We start from the raw sequence: 15,308 nt of genomic DNA on the forward strand, positions 1-15,308 counted from the left end.
CACTGTGGCACTTGCGGCCAGGGGGTTAGTAGTAGTGGCTGGCAGTATGTAGCAAGCGCTGGGCGGGCCACCCGAGTGTCCGGGCCCGATACTGCAGTACCTGCAGTCCCCCCCTGATGGCGGCCCTGAGTGTACAGTAGAATCATTAGGGATAAAGCTGAAGTTAGTGAGTTGGAGAGTGTACAGTAGAATCATTAGGGATAAAGCTGAAGTTAGTGGGTTGGGTAGTGTACAGTAGAATCATTAGGGATAAAGCTGAAGTTAGTGGGTTGGAGAGTGAACAGTAGAATCATTAGGGATAAAGCTGAAGTTAGCGGGTTGGAGAGTGTACAGTAGAATCATTAGGGATAAAGCTGAAGTTAGTGGGTTGGAGAGTGTACAGTAGAATCATTATGGACAAAGAAGAAGTCAGTGGGATGCAGAATGTAGAATTATGAGGCACAAAGCTACAGTTACTCGGCTGGAGAGTGTACAGTAGAATCATTAGGGATAAAGCTGAAGTTAGTGGGTTGCAGAATGTAGAATTATGAGGCACAAAGCTACAGTTACTCGGTTGGAGAGTGTACAGTAGAATCATTAGGGATAAAGCTGAAGTTAGTGGGTTGGAGAATGTAGAATCTTGAGGGACAAAGACAAAGTTGATAAATAGGCAAATAAGACTCCTAAGACTTTTGAAGCACCAGCAGAGAAGAGAGAAGTGAGGCTTTATAATGGCTGCATAAAATGTAGGTCTCTTAGTCCTAATTTAGTTGACCTTTAACAAGATGGTGAGAGAAAAAGAATGTGAGTTGCGAGTGTTGATGGTGCACTGATACCTAAAGTCTGTAACAGGTATTGTGGCAGAGCCTCACAAGTATCTTCATTTTAACCTTCATTCATATGTGTATTCTCATAAAGTTGCACAGAGGATTGAAAAAGACAGCATTTAAAATATTTTCAAAATATTCCCAAACATTTTTATAAATAATAAATTAACTGATACAGTGAATGTCATTAGGTGAACAGATCAATTATTTGAGAGTGATATGTTTGCGCTGCCTATCTCATGACGCTACACACTCACATGTAAGTGTATATAGGCGGCAGAGCTTATGCAGTACTATCTGGCAAGCATTGGAATGACACTTCCAGGTTTCCAACTGTTAAATATTTTTCCTGACAACTCCATAAATGTTTACTGACAGATATCAGTTTATACCATTGTTATGCTAAATTTGTCCACAACCGACATAACTATAAGCCTTTAATCGAAAATGGATCCCAGAGTCTCTAATTAAGGGACAGTTTGCGAAGTTTATAATCTCAAAATCATTACTGTATGCCTTGGCATAATGTTACAATGTATCCATCACTGACCTCTTTATTGCATAATATCTAGACTGTCTTTTTACTGGCAATATATACATTTACTGATGAAGTCATAAACTTTGTTTGAGCCACAAAATGATTGAAAATATTGTATTTAATTACCTGCAGGCTGTCTATGTAAGGTGTATATAATACTTAAATGCATTCTGTGTATATATTTGGGTTCTATTCCCAAGATATCTCATTATTAAGTGCAAATATTCCAAAATACGGAATATTCCGTTATCCAAAATACCCCTGGTCCCAAGCATTTTGGATATGACTCAACATGTACAATTATATTTATTCAAAATAAGTAAAATATTTATTAAACCTAATTTCAATTACAATCAGGGCTGTTTTTCTGGAATAATAGTTTCAAGAACTGTGGGTGGAGTTACTGGGGGTGGGGCTATTGAGAAACAATTATATGATAAATATATATATATATAATATATATATATATATATATATATATGTTTACATAGTGTTTAGAAAGGAAGGCAGTCAAAAGGGGCTTTATAATAAAACTTATCTTATGGAAAATACATTTTAGCCCAGGACAGTTAATGAGACGTTGAGGAATTTAGTTCCTGCTAAAAAATAGCACTGATTACAATTATAGTTCAGTAACAGCTGAGCAAGGTCGGTGTTTGATTAGAGGAAAATATGGCAAACATATTAATTTATTATTGTGTATTTGATCAGATGAGTTTAATAGAAAGTCCTTAATATAAGACTGGCTGTATGTTCTTAGTAAATAGGTTATTTGTAACAATTATTATTTTGTACTTTAGGTATTTTAATGCATGACAGAAAATAAAAGTAATTTGTGAAAGTGCAGAACCAGATATATGACAGCCAATAAAAGTAATTTGTGAAAGTGCAGAACCAGATACACCTATATCAGTGTACTGTATATCTAACAATCTGGAGTGATACAAATTATGTCATCACATTGTTATATAATAACAGTTGCAGTGAGCTCTGACCCCTTCCACCTGTGTCAGTGATTTTACTCTCAATATTCCATAGAACACACATCAACAGTCTCCAAACATTAAAATTAAAACTAATGTGACTGTGCCGGTATATAAAATTCAGTGATACTAGTACATATACCTGTTAGCAAATGATCACAAATGGCTTGTCTCAAGGAAAAAAACATTTAATAGCAACAATTATCATATAAATAAAAATATATCAAAAACATCTGTATAAAACTGTAATTCCCATCATATTGGTATAAAGACTGCAGAGAAATATGCATAAAATATACCTGTATAAATAAAGTCTGAGATATTTTTTAGGGGTGCTGAATTTGTGACGTTTCAACATTTGATATATATCACAATAGTTCCATAGCAAGATACAGATGGGCCCAGCTACTGTAGTTTGTTGCTCCATATGCCATGTAGCGCGCCCTGCATCTTACGGCATATGGTACGCCTTAAGTGGCACCATTCAGTATTGATCGCAATGGAACGAAGTGTGGCTCTGGAAAAAGTCATAGCGTGTAATACAACTTTTTGTTCACCAGGTGTCGCTTTTCCTAAACTACACTGTGCATGCGTCAGATATCCAATGCATTTTCTGTGTCACCGCCCAATGAGTGGCTATCAGAACCTGTGATTTGGTACACTATAGTACAGCGTTTTCATCATGGAATCAGAGCTGTAGAAGAATATGTAATAAAGTTTTAAATCATTACAGTACAGTATGTGTGTGAGTCCTGTACTTTAAAAAATATATGTTTTCTTTGTACAGTATTTGTACTTCAGCCGCCAATTACTGTCTGGACATAAACTACAGTACTGTATGTATTTTATGAGATTCTGAGGCAGGCTGGGATTTTTAGTCTTATTGAAAATGGACACTGCAGTATCCAACCCATGCAACTACAGTACTATATACAGTAATAAGATGCAAGTTTGCGTCTGGTGCAAAACAGCCAGGGGCATTGACCAATGTGAGTGGTGGGGTTCAGGGACTCAAGCGCAACCTCAGTTTTCAATAAGACCACATGATTTCCTGTTCAATAATGTTGCAGTACTGTATAGAAGGCACTACATTGCTCCACAACTCCCCGACACCCTGCAATTACACACACCCAAACAGTTATGGGGTGCAGGTGCTCGTGTCAGGTTTCAGACGCACCCACAGAGTTGGGGGCTCAGACGGGTCACACCCCCTTAGCGTGTTGTGGTTCAGGCACTCAGACAGGGGTCAGACGCACGCACAGCTTTCAATGAGATGGGATGTATAAATATTCACTAATGCTCGGGTACTGAGTTTACATGTACTAGTATAATATTTTGAAAGGAAGACAATTTTTATTATTATTATCATTATTATTATTATTATTATGCTTCCCTTACTGTGCCCTCCCTAACGGCAGCAGATGGGTGGAGTGCACAAGGATTCAGTAGATAGAAGTGAAAACCTTCTTGGTATAGTGGTTACAGCGTAGGTGGATGGAGAAGGGTGCCGAGATACCTACAGAGGATGGAGGAAGGTAAACACAGTGACGTAAACTGTAATCATGAATTTTATTGGTGTGGTGTGGGGGGGGGAGTGCATAGCCAACTCTGAAGTTACAATTACCTAGCCTGTTGTAAATGAATCTGAGAAGCGCCTGGGGGGAGAGTGGGGGAAGCTAAAAAGTGTATCTACTTTAAAAAATATATCCCTTTTACAGCAAATTATAGTACGTACACTTTTGTAAATGAATCGGCATTTGTAGTTGTGACGCACTAATGTTAACTTATTAGCTGCTAATGTATCGGTTTACCATCATAATACCACACCAATTACACTACTGCATAGCACTGTATGTGTACTGATTTGCATCCCGTTCAATGAGCTTCTGCAATATTAATAAGATTGGTTGTGCGAACATGCAACATGCAAATACACTGCTTGGCCTGCTTGTTAGGGATATCCATCAACTTGTACAGTATGGATCGATGTAAACAAATGGCCCACATAGTCAAAAGGTTGACACAAAAATGGTTGACATGCGATTATTTGTTTTATTAGTATTTTTTACAGTTAGGGTTTGGTCAAAAGGTTGAAACAAAAAAAGGTCAACACAAAAAATGGTCAAAAGTTCAATACATGATTATTATTTTTGTATTACTATTTTTTTTAGTTAGGGTTTTGTCAATAGGTCAACACAAAGATGGTTGACACATGATTATTTGTTTTATTAGTATTTTTTGCAGTTAGGGTTTGGTCAAAAGGTCTAAACAAAAATGTTTGACACAAAAATGGCTGTCACAAAAAATGGTCGACACTTGATCCTTTTTTATAGGGCTTGGGTTAGGTTTAGGGTTAGGCACTTACCGGAGGATTATGGTTAGGAACTTACTCCGATGGTTAGGGTTAGGCACCAGGAGGGATGGTTAGGGTTTAGGCATCAAGGGGAGGGGAGGAGTTAGGCATCAATGTCATGGTTAGGGTAAAGATTAGGGTTATGAAAAAAAAATGTTTTGATCATTATTGTGTCGACCATTTTTTGTCAACCTTTTGGCCATGCTGGCCATTTGGACCTGTTGACCATCTTACATGCCGACCTTTAATGTGTCGACCTATTGTCCCTATCGACCTTTTGTCCACGTTGACCTAACATCTGGTGTCTATCTAGACACTGTCAACCTTTTTACTGGGTACTGTATCTGTTAATCCACACCAGTACCCAGCAGTAGTGAACATTACTGTAACTCTTTCCATCTCATTGAAAGCTGTGCATGCATCTGACCCCTGTCTGAGCCCCTGAACCCCAACATGTTGAAGGTGAGTCTGAGACCTCTGTGAGTCCCTGAACCCCAACATGCTGTGCATGTGTCTGACCCATCTGAACCCCTGATGCTGAGGTGCATCTGAAAGCCGACACTCGAACCCCTACACCCCATAACTGTATGGGTGTGTCATTGCAGGGTGCGGGGGAGTTGTGGAGCTATGTTGTGCCTTCCATACAGTACTGCAACATTATTGAACTCAAAATCATGTTATCTTATTAAAAACTGAGGTTACGTTTCAGTCCCTAAACCCAAACACCTATGGGTGCATCTGAAACTCGATTAGTGCGGATGGACCCACCCCACCACTGTAATAAAAAAAATATATAAAGGAATGAATCTAAAATAATCAAAATTACAGAATAATATTGGGCTGTGGTGGGATTTTGCATCAGCTGTCACTGCGCCGGAGCAATGATGAATTGCCCCGGATTCCGCTGCAAGGTAGAATGTTAATTATCGGACCCCGATAATTAACATCATGAATAGGCCCCTAAGTAATAACTATCTTGCTATGGAACTAATGTGATATATATCAAATGCTGAAACGTTCATGTTGGGACTGTCTATTTCACAAATTCAGCACCCCTAAAAAACATCTGACTTTTTTATTTATATGGGCATATTTTATGCATATTTCTCTGCGATCTTTATACCAAGAAGATGGGAATTACAGTTTTATAAAGATATTTATAAAATATATTTTTATTTATATGATATTTGTTGCTATTAAATGTTGTTTTTTTCTTGAGAGAAGCCATTTGTGATAATTTGCTAACAAGTATTGTCCTAGTATCACTGCATTTTATACACAGGCGCAGTCGGGTTACAGTAGTTTTAATTTTTAGTGTTTTGTTCAAGACTACAGTATATGGCATTTATTCTGTACTGACTTGCAGCAGATGTTATTATTGAAACTGTAAAATCATTTTTATTCATCCTATATATCCTTTAGAGCCGGGATTGGGGATCCTATTATCCCCCTGTTTGTGTTTAGTTTCCAAACACTTCTGTTATTTCCCATACTTACACATCACAAATCCCCCAATTACATCACACCATTATTCACAATTAAAAAGGATAACAGTATAGAATAAAGGAAAAAGGAACCCAAGGATGTACAGGCCCATACAGAAAGAAAAGTTTAGGACATATCAAAAACTACTTGAAAAAGGCCATGTTAAAGATAATTTATATAATAAAATAAAGTAGTGATGAGAGAAATAGTTAGATGTGGGGGAAGAGTGATATGGAGTAAGAGGGGGACAGATGAGGGAAAAAGAGCAGAGGGAGTGCTAAAGAGGAGGAAGGAGAAAGAGAGAAAGAAAGAAAGAAAGAAAGAAAGAAAGAAAGAAAGAAAGAAAGAAAGAAAGAAAGAAAGAAAGAAAGAAAGAAAGAAAAAGACTGTGCATTGCTGGGTACAAGGCTTGATTCAGCAAGGAACGCACGGATGCAGACGCACGCAATCGGCTGATGTTCGCAGTCTGCGCATGCATCTGGGTCACAAAAGCGAGCATAGTCAATACGCAGACCCAGGGAAAAATGATTGTCAGGAAGTGCCATTTGTGGGTGGATACGGGGAGTGGTCGGCCAAACGCAGGCTTGCCAGTGCGTTCACACCCTGTTACAGGGGCGTGCATAAATTAGCCACTGAGATGCCGGACGCAGCCTGGCATTATTCTGCACAATGCCAGGCAACTCCTGCGGCAGGGTCAGGTCTACCTTTAGCCTGCGTGCTGCTCCGATGCTACTCAGGGGCAGAACTATGGGAGACAATGGAGGCGCCGGGCGCCAGCACTGAAGGGGCACCTCCTTCATTGCCCACAATATATTCACCCCACTTAGGGCTGTAACTATGTACCCGGAGTATACCCTCATGACCGCTCAACACATGGCACCTCTTCCCAGCACCTGAGAAGCCACCATACACTAGTGGAAAGCTCCATGTCCGACCATCAGCTGTCGCCTCTGTCTATCTATAGTTTGTCCCTACTCATTGGTGTCGCTGCTCCCCAGATTATGTCAGTGTGACACGTCCGGCATTACAATGTCAGTGGCTGTGACGGGAGGCACCAAATTAGAATTTGCCTCCGGGCGTCTGGTATGAATTGACGCCACTGATGCTACTCAATTTTCCCAATGTTTTCTCAGCCTTGTGCATCAGTACAGACGTTAGCGGACAGTAAAGTGGGCGGCATTATGTATTGCTGGGCATCTGCATCTTTGTGCTGTGATTCCCGTGTGTGTCCAATAAGTGCATTCATAAGGAAAATTCTGGGTTTGGAACTGCCCTAGATAATCTTGTGCACTTGACAATGCTCATGGTGAAAGAGTGAAGATGTCACTTCAACATCCCACACTACTTTTGTGTTAGTAGTAGTAGTTTAAATATGCACCTGTAAACTGCAATCCCATTGAATTGATGAACTTCATGTACTTTTGCAGTGAGTAAAACGCACTGCTTTCCTCGTTACGTGTAATGTCTTCATTACCTGAATCTTCTTTAATCAACCCTGTCTTGCAAAATTAAATCTTGTTTTTGGACATAGCTGTATAAATGTGCGTATTCATTGATCTAGAGTACTCACCATGGTATCTCCTAAGCCACCAAGTTCCTACCATTAGTAGATAAAAAAGTTTGCAGTTAAAAGGAAATGTGCATTTTAGAAGATTGTTTATAAGGTTGTTTTTAGGATGTGATGCTTTATATGCCACGTTGTTTCTGTGCAGGGGATACATGTATGCTGGACTAGAGTTTGGAGCAGAATGCTACTGTGGTCACAAAATTAAAGCCTTAAATGTCAGCGAGTCAGAATGTAACATGGAGTGCAAGGGGGAGAAAAGCAACATTTGTGGTGGAGTCAACCGCTTGTCCATCTTCAGACTGGAGCTCACCCAGGAGTCTGCAAGGAGGTGTGAGTACTAATCTCCGTAGCTCATTGCATCACTTTGTATTGGCATACACAATGTATGAGTGGAAAATACCATGGAAACAAAACAAAGAGAAAATGTGAAAATGTTTCTTCTTGTTTGGTGTTTATGCAATCATTGCGTTTATTTGTTATGGTTCTTTCAGCTACTGAATGCCAAGGCAATTTTCAGACCTTCTGTTTTTACAAAGCTACTATACAACTTTTAGGGGTATATTTACAAAAGTTCAAATGTGGTTGATTTTGGGTGAGTTTGCATTCGATATGCATTTGATTTTGATCATCACAAATTTACTAAAGTCAAAATCAAATGTGAAATTGAATATGAAACTGAATTCCCTTCAAAATCAAATATCGTCAAAACATCGGTACTTTTACATAGACTAACATAGGATCCCCTGATTTACTAGTATTCGAATGGAAAATCGAACACAAAATCAAACACATCCCCAAAATAATAGACCTGCTCCATGCTGGTAATTTTAGCAGGCTCCTTGTATGTTAGCTGTATGAAAGAGTTAAACTAAAGAAAAAAAATTACGTGGGCCCCCCCCCTCCCAAAGCACAACCAGCACCGTGCTGTGTGTGCCGGTCCTGGTTGTGAGCATAAAGGAAAAAATAGACATAGGGGTCCCCCATATTTTCAACAACCAGCACCGGACTCTAACTAGTGGGGGTGTGGGGTGTAATGCCACATCAGGGGGACACGCTTTACTGGATCCCCCTACCAAAGCATTTAGCACCCCACACTAGTCAGCTCAGGCCGGGGATTCCTGGGGAAGTGGAGACACCCCAATGAAGGGGTCTCCCCAGGCCGGGGGTGAACCAGCAGGGCTATCCCCCACACCCCTGGATAGTGGGTGCGGGGTTGATAGTAGTTTTGTAAAAATTACAGTTACAGTAATATTGTCATTTTATGGGGACTATACCGGCAAGCCTCCCTCGCATGCCGGTACTTGGAGAACCACATTTACCAGCATGCGGGGCATTAAGGGGCCTCTGGTACCTATAGTCTCCCTGTAAAGGAAATATTAAAATAAAGACAGAACTCATGCACAGTACAAATGTATTACAGATGTGTCCACATATATCTTACTTCCTTGCGCATTAAAGAAAATGGGGAGTAGGATAACTGCGCACTGAGAATGGGTATGGTAATAGCGAACTGCAGTAAATTATAGCAGCTGACTCTGTAGATATAGGAATAGATAATTTGAATTATATACTGCGCTCAGCTATATCTCATGCCAAACTAAAGAACTGGTCCAATGTGGGCTAATTAAATTATTATGATGGTAAATATGAGGGTAAATATGTTAAGAAAAAACGTTTTAATGGTAAAAGACATACACAAACTAAATATAAATCACTACATATAACATAAACAAATAAGATTAGGTAGGGTATGGTAATGAGCAGAAATACCATATGATGCAAATATATGGAGGAGATCAGTATCAAACTGCTGAACGTACAAATGATTGCATTTATCCAGATATGGTAATGGTGACCTTGATTAGGTATCAGAAATCAAATTAAGTCACTTCCAGAGGAATAATGATGCTTGTAAAATGGAAATGTAGGCAAAAAGTCTTGTGAATGGGGTTGTGAATGGTACCAGCAGCATCCTGCTGATACCTGACAGTACTATAATGTAGCGCTGGTGGTGAGATGCCCGGGATATACTTCTTGAGGAAGGGAGTATGGACTAGTCGGCAAGTAGGGGGTTAACTCCAACGTGCTACTAACAACTCTGGTGCAAGTACTGGCAGTGCGCCTGATCCCAGATGCCTGCCAGAAATGCACTCCGGAGCAGTTGTTGCCGTTGGTGTGAGGGGATGTTATGGTCGGACTCTCTGAAGCCAATAACCATACACCCCTACCACACCAGAGACTTACCTTCCTTAACCTCGCCGCTGTCCGCTCCTTCCTCCTGCCGGCTGTGCTGACTTGTGATGCGTGTTCCCTTCTTCCCGTCTGGTTCTCCTGGTCTAATTACGTGTCCGTCCCTTCTCCTCTGTACGCTTCTCCCCCGTCTGCTTCATCCGGGTATGGTCACGTGAGGGTGATTGAGCCGCAGCTCGATCCGTTTGTATGGACAGCAGTATTCCTCAAAATATAAATGTTTGTGATAATCCTGTGGTGGATTCTTTTGTTCTCCAATGTGTTTCAGCCCATTTGGCCTTTTTCAAGGAGTTGTGTGCCAGTAGAGGAGTACATTTTCTCCAGCATTATATAGGAGGGGTCTTCTACATGGATTGGTCCTATGTAAATGCAGCAAGTCCTGATTGGTCAACAAATTTACTCTAATTCCTCATTAAAACAGGGTATTACAAGTGGTTGAATGCTGAGCTGCATATTGTAAGTGCATAGCTGGTTATATGCATTGGCATCTTGGTCACACAATTAAATAATAGAATTCATTAAATAAATAAATAAAAAAATGAAAAAAATAAAAATAAAAACGGCAAAAGGTGACTAATATTAATAATAGAATAGTAAGTTATTGGTGTAAATAATAGGGTATTAGGCATAAACAGATTAAAATTAAATGAAATAAAGTAAAATAAAATAATTAAATAGAAATGAAAATGAAGAATTAATTGTGTGCACACCTGAATATCTCAATAGTTAGTAGTCAATGTGTCTATTGTATTGAGCGTAAGCACATACATACACAGAACTGTATATATATATATATATACATACATACATACGCACATCTATATCAACATGTATAACAAACATATACGACCGCACACATATAGAGAGAAGGAGTCACACTCCCATGTTGGTACGAATACTAATATGACCCACAATTGGTCCTATGTCTCACAGGGAGTAAGAAGTATTGTATGTAAGGATTATAACGGTAACAATAGATCCTTTATACTAATCCTAAAGTGAAGGTCAGATGTTCTTAAGGAGTGTAGATTTTTAATCACTTTTTGCATACCATGGATTTTATTTCGTTATCCAAATTGTGTCCTTTTGGTGCGAATGTATTAAGCTCATACATCCATTTCAGCTCCCTTGTGTTAATTTTGTGTTCATAATTACCCCCTCTCCAATTAGGTGTGACTTCTTCGATTCCTAGGAATCTGAGTGTTTTGGGGTCGCTATTGTGACAGAGCTTGAACTGGTTCGAAAGGTTATGCTCTACAACTTCTTTTCTGATGTTTCTGATGTGTTCGTTTATGCGTATTCTCAAAGGTCTTGTTGTCCTCCCAATATACTGTTTACCGCATCCACATTCTAATAAATATATTATTCCTTTACTGTGGCATGTGATTCTGTTGGTTATTGGATATTCTTGTTCTGTATTGTTGGATTTGAATGTGGTGGTGGGTTTTGTCGTTCTTTGTCCCATATTCTTACATCCTATGCATCCACCACAATAGAAAATCCTAATTTAGGTGTATTGTTATCAATGGTAGTTTGTAGGAGTTGTTTTGGTGGAATGTGGTTGTGTAGTAATTTGTATTTCAAATTAGGTGCTTTCCTGTACACAATTTTTGGTTTTAATGGTAAAATGTCTGCAAGATTATCATCCCCAAGTAGGATCGGCCATCGTCTTTTTATGATTTGTTGTATTGGTTTCGCTTTTCTGGAGTATTGCGTAATGAATGATGGTGTTTCCATGTCTTTCCGGTTCTTATCATGTTTATAATCGAGTAAGCTATTTCTTTCTAAATGTTCTGCTTCCTTGAATGCTCGTTCTACTGTATGTTTGTTGTATTGTTTGTCCAAAAATTGAATTGATAATTCCTGTCCTTGTGTCCGGAAATCTTTTAATTTTGAACAGTTCCTCCTTAATCTGAGGAACTGTCCTTTTGGTATCGTTTCTAGCCAATGTGGATGGTGCCAGCTGCTTGACAAGATGAAACTATTGACATCCACTGAATTCCTGTAAGTATTTCTATGTACAGTTCCCTCTTCTATAAATATGTTGAGGTCTAAAAATTTAACTTGTGTCTTACTGTAATTAGAAGTAAAACATAGATGGTTGTCGTTATTGTTAATCAAGGCTAGAAAGTTGTGCAATGATTGCTCATGTCCTCGCCAAATGAAAAACACATCGTCGATGTATCTTCTCCAGAGTACGAGATTTGCCCCAAGCTCAAATCGACCCCAGATGTTGAGGTCTTCCCACCAACTCATAAAGTTGGCGTAGCTTGGGGCAAATCTCGTACTCATCGCTGTACCTGTGGTTTGCAGAAAAAACTGATTGTCGAACCATACGTAATTATGTTTGAGTATGAATTTAATACTATTGATAATAAAATCTCGGTGTGCATCTGTTAAAGAATTGTCTTTATCTAAATGGTATCCAATGCTGGAAATACCTTGTGTGTGGTAAATTATTGAATATAATGAAGTAATGTCTGTCGTCACAAGCCATAGTTGTTCTTCCCATTGGATGTCTTTGAGAATGTTCAGAATCTGAGTAGTATCTTTTAAGTATGCTGTTTGTCTGCAAACATATGGTTGTAGTATGTTATCCAAGTACTCTGATAAGTTGGAGGTCAGTGATCCTATTCCCGATATGATTGGTCTCCCTGGTGGTTTTAGTGGGTTTTTATGTATTTTTGGTAGGTAGTAAAATACTGGAATTATGGGATGAGGTGTTTCAATGAATTTACGTTCCTGGTTACTTAATACTCCAGTTGAGCTACCTATCTGTAGGTGGTCAGCAAGTTCTTTTTTGAATTTGTCTGTGGTTAGACTTAAGATTTCATAAGTTGTACTATCCCCTAGAATCCTGTGTGCTTCTTCTAAATAATCTGATTTGTTTAAGATAACGATGCCTCCCCCCTTGTCTGCTGGTTTTATGATAATAGAATGAGTGTCCTGCAAATCTTGCAATGTTGTACGTTCTTTTTTTGTCAAATTGTTATGTTTTATATTATGGATGGTGATATTACTGATGTCTTTTTCTACTAGTTTCGTGAAAGTCTCTATATGTGTCCCTTTCATGTGCCTGGGATAGAATGTGCTTTGTGGTTTCAACTCTGTTAATTTATTAGGAAATTCTATATTGACATTTCTAATTTCGCAGGGTATTGTCGTTGCAAAGTAATTTTTGAGTGTGAACTTCCTGGTAAACCTATGTAAGTCTACATAAGCCTGAAATTTATTTATGTTGTTGGTCGGGGCAAATTTTAAGCCTTTGTCCAACAGTCTAATACAGTCATTGGGTAATGTTGTATTGCAAAAATTGAATATTCCCTGTCCTGATGCAGGGGGTGTGGTTTGTGTTAAACCCTTGCTTTTTTCTCCCCCCTACATCCCCTTCTTGTATGTCCAATTTTCTTTTTCCTGTGTGTTGACTTGTATTGTTCGTTACAAGAGGAGTTTTGTAAAGGACTTCCTCTAAAAAAAACCCTGGTAGGGAAACACATTCTTGTGAGTTGATAACTCATATCCCTGGTAGGGAAACACATTCTTGTGAGTTGGTAACTTTTGGTGGTGCAGTGGAAGTGTTTGGTTGGATAATGGTTGGTATAGTAGTATTGGTGTCAATACTATTCCAACCTTTGTCTATTGAAAGTCTAGCTAGATGTTCGTAATCAAAATCGTCATCTACTTCATGAATTGAGAACGATACCTCTGAATCTGAGCTGTCAAAGGATGCCTCAGAGGAGAGTTCTGTATATTGGATCAACTGAAAAGGTATTTTGGGTTTTATGGATTTTTGTGTATTATGCAATCTGGACATATATTCCTGATAGGTTAAATTTAGTTTACAATTGACAGGTGTTTTTGAATGTGTTTGATGATTTGGTAATTGACCTGACAGATGTTTTTTGAGACCGTATTTGTCTCTCAGTATTTTATCTTTTTTAATAGCAATCAGTTTCTCTTCATTTTTAGTGACCCTGTTGGCTGTTAGGTTGGATAAGGTGATGAATTCACTATCATCTTTATAGGGATCTAATAGTTGATCTACTGCTTTAATCTCTTGATCTAAAGATTGGAGTTCTTGTAGATGTGTGTCTATAAGTAATTTAAATAGTTTGCAAGGAACAATCTGTCAAAATATTGTTCCAGTTGGTCATAAATTCTGTGTTATCTTGATTATTTGTTGGTATTTTCTTTATGCGTAGTCCTTTTGGTATTGTCTTAATACTCAGATATCATTGTAATGTGTGGTTACATGCAATCATTTGTACTTTCAGCAGTTTGATATTGATCTCCTCCATATATTCGCATCATATGGTATTTCTGCTCATTACCATACCCTACCTAATCTTATTTGTTTATGTTATATGTAGTGATTTATATTTAGTTTGTGTATGTCTTTTACCATTAAAAAGTTTTTTCTTAACATATTTACCCTCATAATAATTTAATTAGCCCACATTGGACCAGTTCTTTAGTTTGGCATGAGGTATAGCTGAGCGCAGTATATAATTCAAATTATCTATTCCTTGCGCATTAAACAGCCCTTCTAGTCGCGCCATGCTGTGGTGTGACTCGGTAGCACTGAGCGTGTTTTCGTGTGACTTTTTGCCTTCCAATGCATCCTATTTGCAAAGAAAAGTGAATAGGATGCACAAGCAGCTTCTGATGATTAAACTGATTTCCGGCATGCCTTTATTCTGTGTGCGACTGTGCTATATCTGCATGCGTAATACTATGTTACAGTGTCAGTGATTGTGACACTATAATGTAGCATTTTACATGCAGATACACCTGCAGTAGCACACAGAATATAGGCATACTGCAGAAGCTTTGCGAATAAGACTCATTGGGAGGTAAACAGTCGCACAAAAAAATGCTTGGCGCTACCGAGTCATAGGTAACATAGATGAGGATACATTTGTACATACACTCACACACACTATACTCACCTTGTCCCCAGTGTTCGGTCTTCTTCTTCAGTAGAATCTCGCTGTTTGTAAAAAAAGAAAAAATATACTCACCTATCCCTTGGCGCATGTCATGCTCCTTTTCTCCAGTAGGGTCCTAGGGCATAACCGCAATCTCCAGATCCATATCGGACAGAAGGGGTAAATGTGTATACTCATACATCTTTTCTCCGGAAATGACAAGACCCACAAGGTTTCCTGCACTTGTAGGGCTGCCAGCCAGTCAGCGGCTGGTACCATAGTAACTGGCCGATGATTGGCCTGGCTATCAAACAACAGCCAGGCCACTGATTTGTCTGTCAGTTAGCCAATCAGCAGCCTGGCTGTTGATTGACAACCAGGCCACTCACAGCCAATTA

At 38.9% G+C, this 15,308-nt stretch overlaps 1 protein-coding gene across 3 annotated transcripts in view; it reads left to right on the forward strand.

Annotated features, from left to right (window-relative positions):
• Window positions 1-15,308, forward strand: part of WSCD2 (WSC domain sialate O sulfotransferase 2) — a 309,162-nt gene that overhangs the window by 132,901 nt on the left and 160,953 nt on the right. For 2 of the 3 annotated variants that reach the window (XM_088449095.1, XM_088449096.1), the window contains exon 3: window positions 7,878-8,062. The exons of the other annotated variant lie outside the window; for it this stretch is intronic. In XM_088449095.1, the coding sequence (XP_088305221.1) occupies window positions 7,878-8,062 (185 nt within the window). The remainder of the gene's footprint in view (window positions 1-7,877; window positions 8,063-15,308) is intronic. 3 annotated transcript variants of the gene reach the window in all.

This window comes from Taudactylus pleione, unplaced genomic scaffold (genome assembly GCF_031769625.1).
Source record: "Taudactylus pleione unplaced genomic scaffold, aTauple2 ptg000479l, whole genome shotgun sequence".
In the NCBI taxonomy this organism is placed as follows: Eukaryota; Metazoa; Chordata; class Amphibia; order Anura; family Myobatrachidae; genus Taudactylus; species Taudactylus pleione.